This window comes from Bufo bufo, chromosome 1 (assembly GCF_905171765.1).
Source record: "Bufo bufo chromosome 1, aBufBuf1.1, whole genome shotgun sequence".
NCBI lineage: Eukaryota > Metazoa > Chordata > Amphibia > Anura > Bufonidae > Bufo > Bufo bufo.
The window spans coordinates 95902473-95924219 of record NC_053389.1 but is presented as its reverse complement, the minus strand read 5'-3'; the positions used below and the strand labels follow the sequence as shown (position 1 = coordinate 95924219).

General features: G+C 47.4%; 1 protein-coding gene across 2 annotated transcripts in view; it reads left to right on the top strand.

Moving 5' to 3' along the window:
• Window positions 1-21747, top strand: part of LOC120997090 (tyrosine-protein phosphatase non-receptor type 11-like) — a 147835-nt gene that overhangs the window by 92085 nt on the left and 34003 nt on the right. For both annotated transcript variants that reach the window (XR_005778082.1, XM_040427032.1), the window contains exons 4-6: window positions 12794-12986; window positions 13103-13222; window positions 13317-13430. Coding sequence is in view for 1 of the 2 variants with exons in the window: in XM_040427032.1 (XP_040282966.1) it covers window positions 12794-12986; window positions 13103-13222; window positions 13317-13430 (427 nt within the window). In the remaining variant the exon portion in view is untranslated. The remainder of the gene's footprint in view (window positions 1-12793; window positions 12987-13102; window positions 13223-13316; window positions 13431-21747) is intronic.

The window sequence follows — 21747 nt, the reverse complement described above, 5'->3', positions numbered from 1 at the left end:
TTTTGAGTGTGGCATGGTTGTTGGTGCCAGACGGGCCGGTCTGAGTATTTCACAATCTGCTCAGTTATTGGGATTTTCACGCACAACCATTTCTAGGGTTTACAAAGAATGGTGTGAAAAGGGAAAAACATCCAGTATGCGGCAGTCCTGTGGGCAAAAATGCCTTGTGGATGCTAGAGGTCAGAGGAGAATGGGCCGACTGATTCAAGCTGATAGAAGAGCAACGTTGACTGAAATAACCACTCGTTACAACCGAGGTATGCAGCAAAGCATTTGTGAAGCCACAACACGCACAACCTTGAGGCGGATGGGCTACAACAGCAGAAGACCCCACCGGGTACCACTCATCTCCACTACAAATAGGAAAAAGAGGCTACAATTTGCACGAGCTCACCAAAATTGGACTGTTGAAGACTGGAAAAATGTTGCCTGGTCTGATGAGTCTCGATTTCTGTTGAGACATTCAAATGGTAGAGTCCGAATTTGGCGTAAACAGAATGAGAACATGTATCCATCCTCTGATGGCTACTTCCAGCAGGATAATGCACCATGTCACAAAGCTAGAATCATTTCAAATTGGTTTCTTGAACATGACAATGAGTTCACTGTACTAAAATGGCCCCCACAGTCACCAGATCTCAACCCAATAGAGCATCTTTGGGATGTGGTAGAACGGGAGCTTTGTGCCCTGGATGTGCATCCCTCAAATCTCCATCAACTGCAAGATGCTATCCTATCAATATGGGCCAACATTTCTAAAGAATGCTATCAGCACCTAGTTGAATCAATGCCACGTAGAATTAAGGCAGTTCTGAAGGCAAAAGGGAGTCCAACACCGTATTAGTATGGTGTTCCTAATAATTCTTTAGGTGAGTGTGTGTGTGTGTGTGTGTGTGTGTATGTGTGTATATATATATATATATATATATATATATATATATATATATAATTTTTTTTTATTTTTTTTGGGGGGGGATTTCTCCACTTAATTGATCTAATTGCAGGTTATCCCATTACTGGACCTCCGGTGTTTCATTTTCATTCCGCACTCCTACAGGAGAAATAAATTATTACGTGTGGCCTACTGTTAAATATAGAGGGAGATTTATAATTTCCCCTCACCCATAACAGCACCCTATGCGACTCAGGACCTCCCATCTGGACAGGAAACCTGAGAAGATAAAAAGAACACGCCCCCACCAAGCACCAGTTCAGGTTTCCTGTCCTCTGGATGGGGGACCCTGAGAAGCAGGGCAGCGGAGATCTGCTGCCGAAAGAACATACCTCTTTACTATCTGCCGCTGGGGGGGGGGGGTCTTGGCCGGTGCCGTAAGGAGACCATTTTCTCTGGGGAGCGGTAATTCTGTGGCCGTGCCAGAAGCCGCTCCCTGTAAGTCTGCCTCCTCCTGCATCTACTTTCTGGTCCTGCGGGGAGCCGCTGTGGCCGTGTTCAGGCGGCTCCCCACTCTTGTCCCGGCGTGAGGCCGCTGCCAGTACCAGCAATGGCGGCTGTGTGCTTCAAGCGCTTGTGCGCATTTTGATGACGTCGGGGGCGGAGCCTTCAGGGACCGCAGGAAACCGGAAGTAGCAGCCGAGGCGCGTTTTTCAAATATAAGAACGGCTGCAGGAGCAGGCAGCCAGCGTGGAAGGCACACAGTGCTTTGTGCTGAAGAGGTTCCCAGCTCGGCAGTGTGATGGAACCTGCGGACGGACGCGATGAACCCCTGGAACCCTTGAGGTCCGGTACCGGTCCTAAGGAGTGGGGAAGGAAAAGCTTCTTTGCTATGGGAGAACGTTCTTTTCCTTACTAATGGTATATTTGATTGTTGTAGACCTCAAAACCGCCAAAAAAGTCTTCTAGCAAGACCAAGCACAAGGAATGTGCAGGATGTAAAGTGGCCCTATCCGCCTCATACCTTAAACCTTTGTGTTCTACATGCATAGATAAGCTTGTGGCGGAAGAGTCCCAGAGTTTGACCAGGTCCATGAAATGTTTGATTAGGTCCGAAGTGAAGGCTTCACTTAAAGCATTCAGTAAAAGCCGTACCAGGTCCCCGGATAGGTCCGCAGAATATGAAAGCGGGGAATTTGACTCTTCTGATACCGAAGATAAAGAATCAGGACGGTTGTTTTCCAGCGACTGATTCCTCGGATGACGAATATTCAGGAAGATCTTTTTTTCCCCCTGAAGATACACAGCCATTACTGAAAGCTGTAAGATCCACTATGCAGCTAGAAGATATTAAACAGTCTAGATCTGCTGCGAATCAAGCCTTCCAAGCGCTAGGCCCCAAAAAACATAGGGTTTTTCTATGCACGAAAACTTACACGGCCTTATCAAAAAAGAGTGGAAAAGTCCTGACAGGACGTTTTTTATTCCCACCTCTGTAAAAAGGAAGTATCCGTATGATGAAGTATCCTCAGTATGGGATAAGGCTACTACAGTGGACGCCCAGGTCGCTAAGAGCCAAAAAAGCAGCGCTTCCATTTGATGATCTAGGTTGTCTGTCCAATCCTCTAGATAAAAAGGCCGATATTTATTTAAAACGTGCCTGGGAAACATCAGCCACTTGTCTCAGACCTGATATCGCAGCTACCTGGGTGTCCAGGTCCCTCCGTCTCTGGTTGGACCAGCTAGAGATTCATCTTAAAGAAAAGAAACCTAGGGAAAAAATCCTGGCCTCCTTACCTACATTCTCTAAGGCGGCGGATTTCTTAACGGATGCTTCTACCGATGTTTTCCATTTCGCTGCCAAATCCTCGGCCATGACTAATGCTGCTTGAAGAGCAATTTGGCTTAAGTCATGGAAAGGGGATCAAGGTTCTAAAGCCAGACTCTGCGCCCTTCCATGTGAAGGGAACAGACTTTTTGGATCTTGTCTGGATGAAATATTGGAGAAAGCTTCAGACAAGAAGAAGGGATTTCCTACTCCTCAGAGGAATCCCTTCTTTCGTAAACCCCAGCAGAGTTTTAGAAGACAGAGGGGCAAACCTTATGATAAAAAGGAAAGACAGGTTTCAGAAAAGATCAGGTGGATTCCTCTTTAGGGCACAGGATAATACCTACAATGACGCCAGACTCCAGGTTGGGGGAAGGTTAGCTCACTTTTTCCCGGCTTGGACAGGGATTACCCAGAACAAATTGGTCCTGGGGGGGGGGGACAAGGATGGGATTCCGGTTGGAGTTCCTGTCTTATCCTCAAGACTTTCACCTGCACTCCCCTTCCCAGAGACTACCAGAAGTCCAAGGTGTTAGAATCAGAAGTCCGTTTACTACTAGACAAAGGTGTAGTCTGCCAGGTACCCAAGAGGGAGGAAGGCAAGGGGTTTTACTCCCCTCTATTTTTGGTCAAAAAAACAAACTGATCCCTTCGCATGATATTGAACTTAAAAAAGTTAAACAAGTTCTTAAAATACAAAAGGTTTTGTATGGAGACAATAAAAACGACCCGAGATCTATTGTTCAAGGACTGCTGGATGGCGAGCATAGATCTAGAAGATGCTTATTACCACATCCCAATTCATGCTTCCTCCCAAAAGAATTTGAGAACAGCAGTCTACATACAAGGTCAACTTCTGCATTTACAATACAGGGCACTCCCCTTCGGGGTATCACAAGCCCTGAGAATTTTCACAAAAGTGGTGGCGGAGATGGTGGCCTTCCTCCGGCTGTCCAGGGTGGTGTTGGTACCTTATCTGGACGACTTTTTGTTCATTGCCCACACAGAAGACCAATTACTGAAGGATCTAGTTCTGGTATGCTCCCTGTTAAAAGATCTCGGGTGGAAGATAAACCATGCAAAATCTTGTTTAACCCCGTCTAAGAATTGCACCTTTTTAGGAATGCAGCTAGACTCCAAGTCTCAGAAGACAATCCTCCCACAAAGGAAAGTCTCGTCCACCATAGAGCATGTTTGGGCCCGGTTTCGTTCCTTCCAGTGTTCTTACAGACAAGCAATGATGGTACTGGGTCATTTGACTGCTACGATTCCGGCTGTACCCTTCGTGCAGATTCACACTAGACCACTGCAGCCGGATATATTGCAGGCTTGGAATGGACTTCCACAAACGCTGGAGGAAAGGTTCCATCTTTCATCCAGGGCAAGATCATCCCTTCTGTGGTGGACATCCCAAAGAAACCTCTCGGTGGGAATGCCTTGGTCTTTTGCGGATCCCATGATGATAACTACGGACGCCAGTCCCTGGGGCTGGGACGTACATTCCGAAAAAAGATACTGGCAACAAAGGTGGGACTTAAAAACAAGAAAATGCACTTCAAACTACAAGGAGCTCAAAGCTGTAGTGATGGCCCTAAAGATTGCAATTCCGGAAGTTTCAAACAGAAAACTGGTCTTATACTCAGACAACTCAACGACAGTGGCTTATATAAATTGCCAGGGCGGAACAAGAGTACCATCCCTTCTCTCCCTCTGCCAGGAGATTTTTCAGGTAGCTGAAGAGAGGAACCTTTTTCTATCCGCAGTGCATCTAAGGGGGAAAGAAAATATTCTAGCTGACTTTCTAAGTCGAGTCAAGCTCAGTCAAGCAGAATGGAGTCTGAACGAGGAGGTATTCTCTCAGATTGTTTCCAGATTCGGGTATCCAACAATAGACCTCTTTGCCTCCCGGAAGAACAGGAAGGTGGAAAGATTCTTCTCCCTAAATCGTTCAGAGAATCCTACAGCTATAGACGGTCTAGCTCAAGACTGGAATCAGGAATACGGATACGCCTTCCCCTAATTCCACAAGTCCTGAAGAAAGTTCAGAGGGAAAGAGCCTCTATAATATTAGTAGCCCCAAGATGGCCAAAGAGTGTGGTATTCAACCCTGATAAACCTATCCAGGGAGCCCCCTTGGATCATTCCTCCAAGGGAAGATCTTCTCTCCCAGGGCCTGTCCTACATCCCAACCCAGAGATTCTGCAGTTATCAGTATGGAAGTTGACAGGGATATCATTTTACAGTTACATCTATGCAGTGTGTATGACTTTTTCATCACTTTTTTTTTTATTTTTTTTTGGAGGTGAAGTGAGGTGATGCTATCTCAGGCTCTACCAAAGAAATAAATGAGGCAGTGGAGTGCATTTCCAACCAGCCACTTCGTCAACTTCAGGGGGACTCGGGGTATGGTGCCCCCATTTTTTTTTTTATTGAAAGATAAACATTGCAAAAAAAAAAATTGTGTGTTTTTATATTCACTATAGACTCTATGGGGGGAATTTATCAAAGATCAGTGTTTCATGCCAGTCTTCTATATCCATACCTCCCAACGGTCCTGGATCCGGCGGGACAGTCCTGGATTAGAGTGGCTGCCCGGGACGGGGGAGGTATGTCCCGCTTTCTGGCAGAGACAGTTAGTTGCCTGTATTATGATGAAGCAGAGAGCCGGCATCGGGTCCCTGCTTCATCATCCCATCCCTTTGCCGGCTCTCCACACCTCTGGTCTGTGTGGGGGGGCGGGGCCGGCCGGCAGTCAGCCTCGGCTCCACCTTCTTTACAGACTAGAACAGACAATGTCCTGCTGCTGCTAGGAACAAGATAAGTATGTGGTGTATATATATATTTTTTACTTTCTGTGTGGGGCATATTACTGGCGGGCACTAGCTGGGCATATTACTGGCGGGCACTAGCTGGGCATATTACTGGCGGGCACTAGCTGGGCATATTACTGGCGGGCACATAGCTGGGCATATTACTGGCGGGCACATAGCTGGGCATATTACTGGCGGGCACATAGCTGGGCATATTACTGGCGGGCACATAGCTGGGCATATTACTGGCGGGCACATAGCTGGGCATATTACTGGCGGGCACATAGCTGGGCATATTACTGGCGGGCACATAGCTGGGCATATTACTGGCGGGCACATAGCTGGGCATATTACTGGCGGGCACATAGCTGGGCATAAATCTGTGAAGACACAATGTGGGCATAAATACTGTGCGGTGACCTGAAGGTGGAATAATTACTGTGTGGGTGTCTTAAGGGGACTGGGTGGGATTAGGTGTATATTTATGTTTTGGGCGGAGTTAGAGGCATGGCTAGTGCAGAAAAAATTTGCATGCCGCACAATATGTTGCTCTTTGTTAGTTTGCAAAGTTGGGAGGTATATATGTCCCCTGTGCTGCACCACATTTATGACCAGGCCTCACCATAAATTAGGCGCATCCTCCTGCAGTTCATGGACCTCCATGGACCTAGAGTGAAATCTTCGCCAGCTCGATGCTGCTGTATATTTCGGTCGTCTTTTACACCAGAAAACTAGCGTAAAAGATGATAAATGTGCCAAGTCCGCTATCCTCGCCACTCTCCCCTTCTGAAAGTGTAGAGGGTGGTGAAGAAACGGCACTTGGAGTTAGTCACAGTGGTGTTTAGAAAGTCACAAACATGGATGAGATTTGCATCTTTTTTTACTCCAGAATACTGGACTCTTTTGCATCTAGGCAGGGGTGGACTGGCCATAGACTTACCAGGGAAATTTCCCGGTGGGCCAATGCCCAGTGCGCCATCCAAGCCCTCTTCTTGGTTGCCAGCCAGGTACATAACGATCTGATGCTCTCAACATTAATTAACCCCTTAGTGACCAGCCAGTTTTGGGCCTTACTGACCAGTTGTTTTTCTTGTTTTTTTTCATTGTCGCCTTCCAAGAACTATTATGTTTTTTATTTTTTTGTCTATGTAGCTGTATGAGGGCTTTTGTTTGTGGGACAAGTTGTAGCCCCTTAGTCACCACCGTAAAAAGGGGTATGTGTGGTCACTAAGGGTTTAATGTAGGAGCCAATGATGATGCAGTTTAATATTGTGGCACGGACAGCAGTATTTTGTGCTGAACTTTTTCATTTGGTTCTGCTGGGGCGGTATTTTGTTCTGCACTACAATATTGCTGGCCCCGCCTACTTCTGCTTGCCCCACCTACATGTGTTGGCCCTTCCTACTTGTGTTTCCCCGCCTTCTGTCAATTCGGACCCACCTATAACTTTTAGTTTTTTCCCAGGGCCACTTTAAGGTCCCAGTCCGCCCCTGCATAGAGTAACACCTGGAAAGTATGTAGTGAAATATACAATGTGCCGCATGCAAGGCATATTTGTTTTTGTTTTTTGTATTTTTATTTATTTATTTATTTTATTTAACTTGGCATGCTCTGGGCTTGGGGGATTTTTTGTTTTTATTTTTTTTCTATAGGACTTGAAAAATGCTTGTTTTTAAATTTTACAGAATAAGAAAAAGCATAAAAATATTTCTAAACTCAGAAAACAGTGCATGTGAAGGAGGCCTTGGGTCCTATTTAATGTCCCTGGAGTGCCCCTTTAATTTGTTCTTTTTTAACCTCTGTGTTGTTGCCTAGCAAACTCTAAACACATTCAGGGGGGTTTTGGGAGGCTTAGGATGTCTTTCCGTCTCCTCTCGCATGAGATCATATAACAGACCAGGCTGAGTGTAGCGGAACGCGTGCAGGTCTGAAAATGCACAGGCTTTCTATAAAGTCAAGCATCTGACAACTTCCTCTCCCAGGCATTTATAGCCATGTGTCATTACTGTACAGTGTGAAGCTGGATGTGTAAATCTGGATTTCACTGGTTGCAAAGGAGCAAACCTGCTTGTCAGAGACAGTCCTTTAAGAGTAATGCATAGTATGTATCTCTGTGCATCCACAAGCATTTTTTGTGGCGCAATAAGGGTCTATTCACACTCAGCAGACATTTATGTGACTCTTCCATCCGTCTAAATGCAGACATTTATGCACATACTACAGAAATAACCCCTTTCAGATGTATGGCAGTTTTTTTCAGTCGCAGAAATTTCTGCAACAGATCTCTGTGTGAACATATCCCGACTCTCTTGAATTTACTAATTTAACAGCACAATGAAGAATCTAAAAGCACCAACACTTACATTTTTTTTTTCCATGCAATACCATTCCTGACCATATGGTGTGCTGTTGGTGTGGTAATGTGTCCATGAGAACCAGTGAGCACACATAACACATTCATTTCGGCATGTCGTGCATCTAGTGGTAGAAACGTTTATTGCAGTGACTTAGTTTTTACATAAATTACATATTGCGGCACTCTTCCTTGATTTGTCAGTGTGTAGGAAATTGACATTAGATGCAAATTCAGACATATTTGTATGTAACATAGTAACATAGTACATAAGGCCGAAAAAAGATATCTGTCCATCCAGTTCGGCCTGTTATCCTGCATATCGCTAGGATATGCCCCCATTGTCTGATAGGTGGGGGTCCCACCGCTGGGACCCGCACCTATATCGAGAACGGAGCAGGGAGTGCTGTGGCTGGAGGACCCCAGATTTCCCGGGGTCCGTCCACCACTAAGCGCTAATCCCCGCCTCTCCCATAGAAGTAATGGGCCCATGCTCCTATTCATTTCTATGGGGCAGACGGCAGTAGCCGGCAGCCCCATAGAAATGAATGGAGGCGGTTGTGCATGCGCAGTGTGCTCTCCTTCACTTTCGGGACTCCGTTCTCTATATAGGTGCGGGTCCAAGCAGTTGGACCTGCACCTATAAGACAATGGGGGCTTATCCTAGCGATATGCCCCCATTGTCTGAGATGAGAAAACCCCTTTTAAAATGACTTATTGCTTTATAAAAATGTCCCCCTTTCCCAGTGCCTCCTATGCCATCCACTCCCCCAGTGCCATCAGATCAGCAGCCCCTCCATGCTATTTCCCCCAATGCCCCCATGATGGCACTGCCATCAGCCCCTCTATCCAGATTGCCATGATATCCCCCTTCTCCAGTGCCTCCATGCCATCCACCATGTCCCCCAGTGTCATCAGATCAGCAGCCCCTCCATGCCATGTCCCCATGATGGCAATGCCATCAGCCCCTCCATGCCATCCAGATTGCCATGATGTCCCCCTTCCCCGGTGCCTCCTATGCCATCCACCATTTCCCCCAGTGCCATCAGATCAGCAGCAGCCCCTCCATGCTATGTGCCCCATGCCCCCATCAGCCCCTCCATCCAGATTGCCATGATGTCCCCCTTCCCCGGTGCCTTCATGTCATCCACCATGTCCCCCACTCTCCCAGATCAGCCCCCATTAACCCCTCTCCCTCCGCCAATGACGTTATACATGCCAAATCACAGGTGCCCCCCTGCCAATAACTTTATACATGCCAAATCACAGGTGCCACCATTTCCCCCCGCTGCATCAGCTAACTTTATACTTTCCTTTCAGTGCAGAGTGCGCCGACACATGGAGTCCGCAGGAGACGCATCTTCATCCCAGCATGCACTGGGGACCTAACGTCACACACAGCGTCAGCCAGTGCGCTGACGATGTGTGAACTCAGTCCTGCAGTGCGATGCTGACGGGAGGCCACGGAGCGGTGAGTGAGAAGCTTCATTTCACTCACGCTCCGTGGTCATGTAATTTAAACGAATCCTCGATGCAGAAAAACTGCATTGAGGATTTTTTTTGCCTTGATTAAATCGATGAATCGTTTCAGCCCGATGTGTGACTGTCTGACTTCTGACAACCGGTGTCAGACCAACAAAGGAAATTATACTGAGGGCCCACCATCTGTTCATAAGGAACGATCCTCTAAATTCAGTGACCCTCAAAGTCCACTTTCTTCTCCGTTATACAGCTTTGTCCAGTGCAGCATTTCATGAATTTAATCCTAGGAGAGGGCGGTTTCATTTTAATGGGCCTCAGATGATGATAAAGCTTTCAAATAACAGTCATCAACCCCTTTCGTAAATGGAAACACTGCTGGTTAATCCAGTAAAGGGCTCCTCAAGTGTTCTTAGAGAGTGCAGGAACGGCGTGCGGACAGACACGTAGCAGAGCAGTTTCTTGGCCGGTTTGATTTTGTTACAATGGATTCTTCCCCGTAAAAGCCGCGTGGGTTAAATCCACTAGGAAATTTTCTATAAACAGCCATAATAGATTTTGTGGTTTTCCTGCAAGGCATTGTGTTGAATTAATTTTCAGCTCGTTACTTAATGGAATTGAACGGATCCGGCAATATAAAGGACGGTTAAACAATTTATCTGGAGGTAAAAATAAATGTTATTTTCTATTGAAAACGTGGCGCTAAACTCTGTTAGTAACTGCGGGATTTGTTATACACGTGGGCTGTGTTTTTGTACTTTCAGAATTTATTAATAAATGTGCTTAACGTTAATCACCACCTTCTGAGGAACTTTACTTTAGCCAATTGTTTAATTCCCCACTATAGTGTCCTTAAAAGGGTTGTCCGGTTTTAGGAGGAAACCAAACATGTGATCCACCTGCAATAAAGAATATATTTCTTATTCTTACCTGACAGTTCCCACACTGCCACTTGGAACTGAACACGAGTTTGAGAAATGTTTTTTTTTACAGTAAAAATCAATTTCTGAAGTTATTTTGCGAAGTCTCGCAAAACTTCGCAAAGTAATAACTTCAGCTCATCGGAGCCAATACATTCTAATCCTGTACGGAGCGCTCGCTCTGTACAGTATTGAAACTAAGTTTAATGCGAATCCACTTCGAATGCTTCATCCGAAGCAGATTTGCTCATCCCTAATTATGACGACCTATTAATTTTAACAGTGAACACCATACAAAAATAAGAAATTAATAAACCTTTTTTTTTTTTTATGTGGTTTTCTATACTCTAGTCTAAAGTTCATATAAATTTAATCACAAATCTGATCTCAATTAACAAAAGAAAATTGTTACTGACTTAAATTGTGCAATTCATTGAGAATAAAATTGTATCATTGGTCAGTGGAAACCAAAATTATCAATCAATTGAGGGCTGGATTCCAAATCACCCAAATATCAAAGTAAAAAATTCACATCACAGAGTGATTCAATAGTATGTATGGCCCACTCTTCCCTGTATTCAGTCCTGACAGCATTAGGGCATGCTCATTATGAGATGGCGGATGGTGTTTTGGGGCATACCTCCAAGTTTTGAAAAGCTAAAAGAGGGACAGCAGCAGTTCCCACTTACAATAGTGAATGCTCTGTAGTGTTAATAAAAAAAAAAAAAAAAAAAAAAAAAAAAGGAATACTCTTCTAGCTCCGCTCCCACAGTGAACGGAGAACCTCAGCAGCAGATGCAATATGATGATGTCATCGCTCCTGCCGAGCTGAGCAGGAGTGCACACAGGCCAGGGATGATCCTCGGCCTGTACACTTTCCTGTTCAGCAGTTGTGATGACATCACAGCTTTGTGCCTGCTGCTGGGGAGAGTACAGGCCACTGTTCTACCATTGCATTCTACTATATCTGCATCCTCAGGACACAGAGTTGAAGTCTAAACATGCCGCAACCCTCCAGGGACCGTGGGACAGCCACCTAAACCTGGGACTGTCCTGCCAAGTCTGTGACTGGGGGAATGTCCTGGGGATCTCCTCTCAGACCTGGATCAGGGCATCAGTGAGCTGTTGGACAGTTTGAGGCACTGCGCAGGACTACCTCCAGCTACCGCCTCATGCTACCAGTAGTGACGGTAGCAAAATGCAACCCTTGAGAAGAATCATTCAGGAAGGAGAGAGCAATTTGCCGTGGCCACCACCTGCAAAACCATTCCCTTTTTGGTGGTTGTCTTGCTGTGGCCTGGCCTGTGCACCAGTTATCATTTTCAATTGCGCCAAAGCAAGTGAAATGGATTCACAATCGCTTATGCTTCCCAACGGGACACATTGATATCCCTGTAGTTCAAGTGACTTGGTGTTCTACTGTGATGCTTGTGTTCCCTTTAATTTTTTGAACAGTGAAGAAAAATGAATAGCCATGTAGCTTTAAATAAAAATAAAAAAGTTATGGCGAAATGCAAAGGAGCCAAAAACAAGAACGTTCTCTTGGTCCTTAAAGGGCTTCTGTCACCCCCAAAACACATTTTTTATTTTTGGGCTTGTTAAAATCCTTATTGAACGAATATTCCCTATATAGCGAGCGCTCGCCTCCTCCGGCTGGCCCTGTCAGCATTTGAAATCCCGCGCCTGTCTTCATTCGGCGCAGGCGCTCTGAGAGAAGGAGGCTCGCCTCCTCAGCACTCCCTCAGTGCGCCTGCGCCGATGACGTCTTCTCTTTCGGTGACGTCATCGGTGCAGGTGCACTGAGGGAGTGCTGAGGAGGCGAGCCTCCTTCTCTCAGAGCGCCTGCGCCGAATGAAGACAGGCGCGGGATTTGAAATGCTGACAGGGCCAGCCGGAGGAGGAGAGCGCTCGCTGGCCCTGTCAATCAACAGGAGGCGTTTTTTGGCGGCAGCTACCAGCAAGTAGACTCCCTACTTGCTGGTAGTGAAGTCATTTGCATATTTTAAAAGATCGATTTTTAAGGAAACAAAGCCACAGACCAAGGTAAGAGCCCTATATAGGGAATAGTCGTTCAATAAGGATTTTAACAAGTCCAAAAATAGAAAATGTGTTTTGGGGGTGACAGAAGCCCTTCAAGGCTAAAAATGGCTCCTGCTATTTTATATCTAACTTTGTGATGTTAGACATGTGTCTTCATGCCTTCTTCCACACCCTATGTTCTCCGCTATTAATTTCTTGCTTTCTGTCGACATGCTACTCCACTTCTTCTGCTGAGAACCAATAACTTACCTGACAATCCCTTCTTCACTTTATCATATGGCCATCACTACTTGAGATTCCCATTAGTCCACGAATATTCTCCAGGATTTTTGTTGCCCTGAAATTTATAAGTCTCATCAGTTTTTGATCATAATTTTGTTCCACTAAAATGTCAAAAGGGTCAATTAAGTTTATTTCTAATCAATTAGGATGAAGAAAAAAACGTGGGTTTTTTTGTTTTGTTTTTTGTAGGTGGTACCATGGGCACCTGTCTGGAAGAGAAGCGGAGAAGCTCCTTCTGGAAAAGGGAAAGCCTGGAAGTTTCCTAGTGCGGGAGAGTCAGAGCAAGCCGGGGGACTTTGTGTTGTCCGTCCTAACAAGTGAGGAGAAGCTGGAGAATGGAGAGCGCAAATCTCGCGTCACTCATGTCATGATCCGGTTCCAGGTAATGGGAAGATATCACAGATACCATGAAAATTTTTAAAAAATTTGTGGGCTTTAACAAGAATGTGAATTTTACATAGATTTATTGATTTCGCTTGATATGACTCCACATTTTAGCCGGATGGTAAATATGATGTAGGAGGAGGGGAACGCTTTGATACACTGACCGACCTACTGGAGCACTACAAGAAGAACCCTATGGTAGAGAAGTCAGGGGCAGTGGTGCATCTGAAACAGGTAAAGAACATTGATTTATTTTTATTTTTTTCACTTTACATATTTAGTTAGTCCTTCTCAATAAATAAGTTATCTGAACACTTCTTTTTTCCAGCCATTCAATGCAACACGGATCAATGCAGCCAACATTGAATCCAGAGTAAAGGAGCTGAACAAAATGGCTGACAACACTGAGAAGGCCAAACAAGGGTTCTGGGAGGAGTTTGAGGTAATTTATTACCACCTTTGCACTATAGTGGTTTATTGGTTATGCATATAGATAATAATAATATATTAACTGAACCTCCACCTTTTTAGAGCTACTTTAAAGAGTGAGGTGGGGAATTGATAGTAAGTAATACATCCCTAATATTGTTTGGTCTCGCTTCCTTTTAGTTGAGCATTATGACAATGCTAATGTAGATTTTTGGGGTCTTGCCTTACATAACCTTGAGTAATGAGTTGTTAATCAGTCTACATAATATTGGTGGTTTTCAATAACTCTGGATAGGTCATCAGTATCTGAACGGTGGGGGTCCGACTCCCAGGACCCCCGCTGATCAGCTGTTTGAGAAGGCATCGGCACAGCCTTCTCTCTGCATATCAAGCACAGCACTGTGCATTGTATAGCGGCTATGCTTGATGTGGCAGCTCAGCCCCATTCACTTCTATAGGCCTGAGCTGTGCCTCCTAGGCCATGTCACCTATGATGTGTCGCCACTTGGCCGAAGGAAGGCTGAGAGAAGGCCCCGACACTGCTGCCTTCTTGAACAGCTGATCAGTGGGGGTCCCGGATTTCGGACCCCCACTGCTCAGATACTCATGACATATCCAGAGGCAGCCCCACTAATGAGCTTAGTCTCACAGGGCAAATGCATTTTATAGAGTTCCGGTGACATACCGGGCTCTCCATGGGGACTGCTAGGCAGAGGCTTCCGGCCAGCAGTGAGCTTGGTGACGTCACCGGCACTGATGGGGATGGCTTTAGCCTGTTAAACTGCTAGGGCAGCGCTAAAGCCCGCCCATTTGCTGGGTGGAAGCCTCCGCCTAGCAGTGTACTAAAGTAAACAAACAAGCCATTGCCCTGTAAAATCCAGAGCAGGGCAAGTGAGAGCATTGGAGCATGAAATGCTCTGATGCTCATATCACAGAGGCCAGAGGGGTAAAAATGTGGGACCTGGACAACCTCTTTAATTGGTATCACCGTGTATGACCTAAACTGTAAAGTTATGTTAATGAATGCACATGGTGAGTACCGTAAAGAAAGAAAGCTTCCGGAAACACTTTTTTTGTTCATCAGACCATCCAGAAAAATGGATTAAAAAGTGATCAAAATGTTGTATGTCCTACAAAAAAAAACAAGCCCTCACAAAGCTCCACCAAAGAAAAAACTTGTAATTTATTTACTAAAATCTCTGCTCAATCTGAGCTCAGTTGCCCAAGTGGGCCATCTTATCAGTGACTGACAGCTATCTCTGTATACACACTTTACCCTGAGAATGCTATCCATCATTGATGAGACAGCCTCCATGTACAACTGAAGTAAAAGCAGAGATTTAAATATATAAATTACAAGTTCTGCCTAATCTCTTCCCAGTGAACTATACATCAACCTGCTCAGCTCCTCCTGTTCTATGACACTCTGCCTGCAGATTGCACTGCATTTTGTAATGACAAGTCCTCTTTAAAAATACTTTCTTTCTGCAGTGACCACTAGAGGGAGCTCCCTGCACACCATTTACACATAAACTATGAATAACAGGTTGGTTGGTGTGCAACATCTTGCATCTCTGCATCAACTGTTTCTTTGAAGTTCTGCAGAGCTCCATCCATTGTGTGGTGGACGGAGCTGGTTACTGCAGCACTGCTCCCGTTCACTTCACTAGACACAGTTGCTGCAGTAACCAGCTTCATACACGGACGGAATTGTGTAGCGTGGACACCGACTACCAGTGCCAGACGTACAATGAGACAGCTGATCACTGGGGTAGCTGAGTGTCGGATGCTTGGCGATCTAAATATCTACATAAAATAAATCCTAAAACCCTACACCCTTTGCACGGACCACTAAGCTTAATAGGCACCACTTCTTGGCCTGTACAGATCACTTTTCTGCAATCTTCTCATTATCATCACATATAGGATTAGAATGACACCTCTGTATAGATAACATAGGATCCACCATTCAGTGATGTCACAGCTTATCTGCTTCCTCCTGACCTCTTCACAGGTCACAGAACATGTCTAGAGAACTCTCCTAAAGAAATCAATGAGGTCGCCTCCTGACCATTGTGTCTATAGACCATGGGGCTGCCGTAAAGCATAGCTCTAAATGCTGTTAAGAACATCTCAGGAAAGATGGCAGCCCCCATAATCATGTTGAGGAAATAGAATTGAAAAAATACAATCCGAAAATAAAAAAACAGAAAGAAAGGATATGTGTTACTGCTTGGTTGTAACTGGCAGAACAAATTATAGGTGACACATTCCCTTTTAAAATAAAATAAAAAATTATACTATACTCGCCCCTTTCTGCACTGCCATTCTCCTGATCGTTGGTGCTGTCCTTCTGCATGTTACCGCTGCAGCCAATCTTTGTCCTCAGAGTTGGGGTACATTCACAAGACCGTATAACTGGGGCCGCATCAGTTCCGCAATTTTGCGGAACGAGTGCGGACCCATTCATTTCAACGGGGGCGCAAAAGATGTAGACAGTACACCGTGTCCTTCCGCATCTGTAGTTCCATTCCACAGCCCCACAAAAATATAGAACATGTCTTATTCTTGTCTGCAATCTGACAATAGGCATTTTCTATATAGCGCTTGTTGACAGGACTTTGTTTTCCGTCTTGCATAACTATACCCAGACTGATCCGTTTTGATTCCCATAGACTTCTATTAGGATGGAACGCAAACGGAATGCCTTTTAAAGGCTTTCGTTTTGCATTCCGTCATAATACAAGTCTATAGACGGAAGGACTTATGGATTCCGTTATTTTCCATTATAACCATGTTATAACAGAAAGCCATAACGGAATCCCTAACACTAGTGTGAACCCACCCTTATGTCTGTACTATAAATTCCCACTTGAAGTCGGGCGTCACCAAAACCGGGGACCCACACAGGGCCAACTTCAAAGCGGAGAAAGCCTCTTCTGCCCGGTCATTCCAGTGAACCATCACTGACTTGCGTCCCTTCAATAACACTGTCAATGGCGCGGCTACAGTAGCAAAGTGGGGAATAAATCTCATGTAATAGCCTATCATTCCTAGGAATGACTTTAATTGTTTAGTGGTGACAGGTCGGGGCCAATTTCTTATCGCCTCTATTTTGTTTACTTTGGGCGCGGAGTGATCAAACCCTAAGACATATCCCAGGTATTTTGTCTCCTCTAACCCTATCGCACGTTTTTTTGGGTTAGTGGCTAGTCCAGCTTTTCGAAGTGAGTCTACTACAGCCTGCACTTTGGGCAGGTGACTTTGCCAGTTGGTACTGTGGATGACAATATCATCCAGGTAAGCCGAAGCGTACCGACAATGTGGTCGCAGCACAATGTTCATTAGCCTTTGGAAAGTGGCGGGGGTGCCATGCAGACCAAAGGGTAACGCCCTATACTGGTATAGCCCCTCCGGTGTGATGAAGGCAGTTTTCTCTTTGGCAGCCTCCGTTAAGGGTACTTGCCAGTACCCTTTGGTGAGGTCCAAAACGGAAAAATACCGGGTTTGTTTTAACCGCTCAATCAGCTAGTCTACCCGGAGCATGGGATACGCATCGAACTTGGAGATTTCGTTTAGTTTCCATGAAATCGTTACAGAATCGTAACTACCCGTCTGGCTTTGGTATTAAGACTATCGGACTGGCCCACTCACTTTTGGACGACTCATTGACGTCTAGTTGCAGCATTATCTGCACCTTCTCCGAGATGGCTTGTCGCCGAGCCTCAGGTACCCGGTATGGTTTCAACCGGATTTTGGCCTGAGGTTCAGTGACCATGTCATGCTGGATTATGGAAGTGTGTCCAGGGAGGTCTGAGAACACGTCCGTGTTCCTGCTGACGAACTCCCTGGCCTCCTGAGTCTGTTTAGAGAAGAGGCTGTCAGCAATCTTCACTGTGGCAACCGCTTCCCTTACATCAGACTGAGGGGCCGGAACCTCTCCTCCTAGAAAACCGTGGGCTATTGTCAGTACTGGTCTCCCTATCTTTCCAAGGTTTGAGCAAATTCACATGGTAAACCTGCTCCGGCTTCCGCTGCCCTGGCTGGTGTACCTTGTAGTTTACTTCTCCAACCTTTTCGAGTACCTCGTAGGGTCCCTCCCACCTAGCCTGTAACCTACTGTCGGTACCGGAACCAAAACCCGATCTCCTGGGTTAAAGATCCGGACCTGAGCCTGCGATTATACACCTGACTTTGAGCTCGCTGAGCTGCCTCCATATGTTTCCATACGTTCCTGCATCTGGGTAACATATATTCAATAACTCTTTTATATGGTGTGGATTGTTGCTCCCATGCCTCTTTCGCTATATCCAACAGACAACGTGGATGTCTGCCAGTAGAGGCCTGGGGCACTTCTCGCACTGCAAACATAAGATAGGGCAGAAGGCCGTCAGTTTGCGGGTGATAGACTGACGCCTGTATCTGCTTGATGTTCAGCAACTTAGAGTTCCCGCATGACCTTGGACATAAAAGGGGTCCCCTGGGCAGCCAGAACCTCTTTAGGTAGCCCCACTCTGGAGAACATCTCCATTAACTCCTTTGCTATGAGTTTGGCCGATGTATGTCCCAGTGGCACCACCTCCGGGTACCGAGTGGCGTAGTCTAGGACTACCAAGATATGTTGGTGCCCTCTAGCGCAGCGGTCCCCAACCACCGGGCCGCGGCCCAGGACCGGGCCGTGGAGGATATTTAGCCGGGCCGCAGCGATCAGGGCAGTCTTTAACTCTGTACTAATGAAGCGCTTCCATTAGTACAGAAGGACCAGGAAGCGGTGAAGGATCTGTACTCACCACTTCCTGGTCCTCGGCTATCGGCTGTGCATGGCTGCGCACAGCGTGAGGTCTCTCTCTGACCTCACGCTGTGCGCTGCTATACACAGCCAGCCGACAGCAGAATGAAGAGGATCGCGATGGTGACCAGGAGCAGGAGAGGTAAGTGTTTTTTTTTTTTATTTTTATTTTTTTTATTTGCACTGGGGGCTGATGGCTGATGGCTGACATGGGGGACATGGGGCTGATGGCTGACCTGGGGGACATGGGGCTGACCTGGGGGACATGGGGCTGACCTGGGGGACATGGGGCTGACCTGGGGGACATGGGGCTGACCTGGGGGACATGGGGCTGACCTGGGGGACATGGGGCTGACCTGGGGGACATGGGGCTGACCTGGGGGACATGGGGCTGACCTGGGGGACATGGGGCTGACCTGGGGGACATGGGGCTGACCTGGGGGACATGGGGCTGACCTGGGGGACATGGGGCTGACCTGGGGGACATGGGGCTGACCTGGGGGACATGGGGCTGACCTGGGGGACATGGGGCTGACCTGGGGGACATGGGGCTGACCTGGGGGACATGGGGCTGACCTGGGGGACATGGGGCTGACCTGGGGGACATGGGGCTGACCTGGGGGACATGGGGCTGACCTGGGGGACATGGGGCTGACCTGAGGGACATGGGGCTGACCTGAGGGACATGGGGCTGACCTGAGGGACATGGGGCTGACCTGAGGGGCTTATGGCTGACATGAGGGGCTTATGGCTGACATGAGGGGCTTATGGCTGACATGAGGGGCTTATGGCTGACATGAGGGGCTTATGGCTGACATGGGGGGCTTATGGCTGACATGGGGGGCTTATGGCTGACATGGGGGGCTTATGGCTGACATGGGGGGCTTATGGCTGACATGGGGGGCTTATGGCTGACATGGGGGGCTTATGGCTGACATGGGGGGCTTATGGCTGACATGGGGGGCTTATGGCTGACATGGGGGGCTTATGGCTGACATGGGGGGCTTATGGCTGACATGGGGGGCTTATGGCTGACATGGGGGGCTTATGGCTGACATGGGGGGCTTATGGCTGACATGGGGGGCTTATGGCTGACATGGGGGGCTTATGGCTGACATGAAGGGCTAATGGGGGGCTTATGGCTGACATTGGGGGCTGATAGATGGCTAAAGGTTTGGGGGTTGATCTGAGCCATTGGGGGTCTGATATGAGGTCTGTTTGCTGGTCTGAACTGAGGTGTAATGAAAAATATTTTTTTCTTATTGTTCTCCTCTAAAACTAGGTGCATCTTATAGGGCGAAAAATAAGGTACAGTGCAGCAGAGACCAGTGCAGCAGAGACCATAGTCAGTTTATATAGTCATTATATAGCGTGAATCAGTCAGCCCCCCCACCCCCTAAGCCCCCCCCCCACCCGGTCCCTGGGAAAATTGTCTTGCATGAAACCGGTCCTTGGTGCAAAAAAGGTTGGGGACCACTGCTCTAGCGGACTTCAGTACTGGGCCTACGAGATCCATAGTGATTCTTTCAAATGGCGTCTCGATAATCGGGAGAGGCACTAAGGGACTGCGGAACAGGCGCTGGGGGCTAGTTGTTTGGCAGGTCGGGCAAGACTTACAAAAGTCATCCACCTCTCTAAACGCACTGGGCCAGTAAAACCGTTGTAGTATCCAGTCCTGTGTCTTCTGCAGTACCAGATGACCCCCAAGAACATGTTGGTGGGCTAACTCTAACATGAGTTTGATAAGCCCGGGGCACTACCAACTGTTCAATGGGTTCACCCTGCAGCTGGTTTACCCGGCATAGCATATTCTGGTTGACCACAAAATGAGGAAACGTTGACTCGGCCTCAGGTTGTTGGGGTACCCCATCAACTATTACCACATTCTTCCAAGCCCAGGATGGGGTTGGATTTGGCTTTGGGCTGTACCGAAATTCTCCCCAGAGATGAGATGTTGGTCTGCCAACACAGGTCCCGGTGGCAATTCCCCCACGTCTCCCACCATTACCCTACGCATGATTGTCTCCCCCTCTTCCACAGAGTTGGCGGTCACCCCTACTGCTGGCCCTTCGGCCTCAAGTTCTCAGGCCGTCCTCCTAAACAAGGCCAATCTCCTGGGCTCACCCCTGAAGGGGTACCAGTCACTCACAACCGGCCATAGGGCCAGGAAACCCGGAAAGTCTCTCCCTATGATAAGTTCGTAGTGCAAGTTTGCGGCGACTGCCACTTGTGGGTCCACCAGCCGGCTAACGTGGTTAGTCACTAGCGCTGTGGGGTAGTCTTTTAAGTCTCTATGAATGCACATCACCCTAACTTTCCGGCCAGTATATTCAGCGGACCGCACTAGGGTAGCCCTTACTAGGGTCACCAAGCTCCCTGAGTTCAGCAGCGCCTCAGCTTGAGTGTCTCCCACTTCCACCTGGCACAAGTGGTCTAGAGCCTCCGGGGTACTTGTGGCACACAGTATCATTGCTTACAGTACGGACGGTAACCACAATTAATGTCCGTGGGCTCAACCCGATTGGGACACTCAGCCCTTATATGGCCAGGTTCCTGACACCGCCAGCGGATTACCTGGGTCCGGCCCATAGTGGGAACCTCCCAGGTGGGTTTCACCAGCTCATACCATTGGGCCTGGGGTGGGGAGTTCTGGTGTTTTACCTGCCCCCCTCCCAAAAGAACACCCCTTAAGATTCTTAGTGGCCTCATAGCGTTCCACCATTTCTAGGAGACACCTGGCCAATCCAGAGCTGGAGAGGGTGTGGCAGCGCCCTCCAGAATATGACAGCCAATAGTCTATCCAGCATAGCAGTGTGACTCAGCCCACTGGTCTCGGGGTAGCTTCTCCCTTGTGGCCACCTTCTCGGACATCGCCAGGTAGGTTTCGATGTCATCTGCGGGTGTCATCTTGGGGATTGCCGCACGGACCACTTTCTGGGCATCGTGGACGCTCTGGGTTGCTCCAGCCGTCTGCAAAGCCATCACGTGTTGTAGCAGCAGCTGGTTTGTTTCTTGCTGCTGCTTATTAGCCTCCCGTTGGTGCAGGTTGGTCTCTCGCTGCTGTAGATTAGCTTCAACGAGGGCCTTCACAACAGCCTCCATTTTGTCGTGGGGTATGGGTCGTAATACCGCTGGTTTGATGTACGACATACAACCGTGCCCAAAAATGCAAACCAAAAAAATATATTGGCGTTCACGCCAGCCTCACTGCGCTTGCCTGCATCCTCCAGCAATTGTGGGGATTCGCTCTGGTAGTTAGGATTAGCGGGTTAGGCACAGAGGCAAAGTACAAGTTCTTGGTTCAAAATATCAGTGTTTATTCACACGTGAAAGCAAAACAAAAACGCAAGTTGCTTGGTGATCATTCACACACATGAAAAGTTCATATATAAAACAGTTACCTTTTCTCCTGGGTGTTACTTCACACCCTGTTGGAAGTTCTGCCTTGTCAAGTCCACAAGCAGGCGTTAGGTGGCCTGTTCGCCCTTACAGGGGTCTGAGCCCTCCAGCTCAAGCCGGGGATCACAACACAGCACACAGA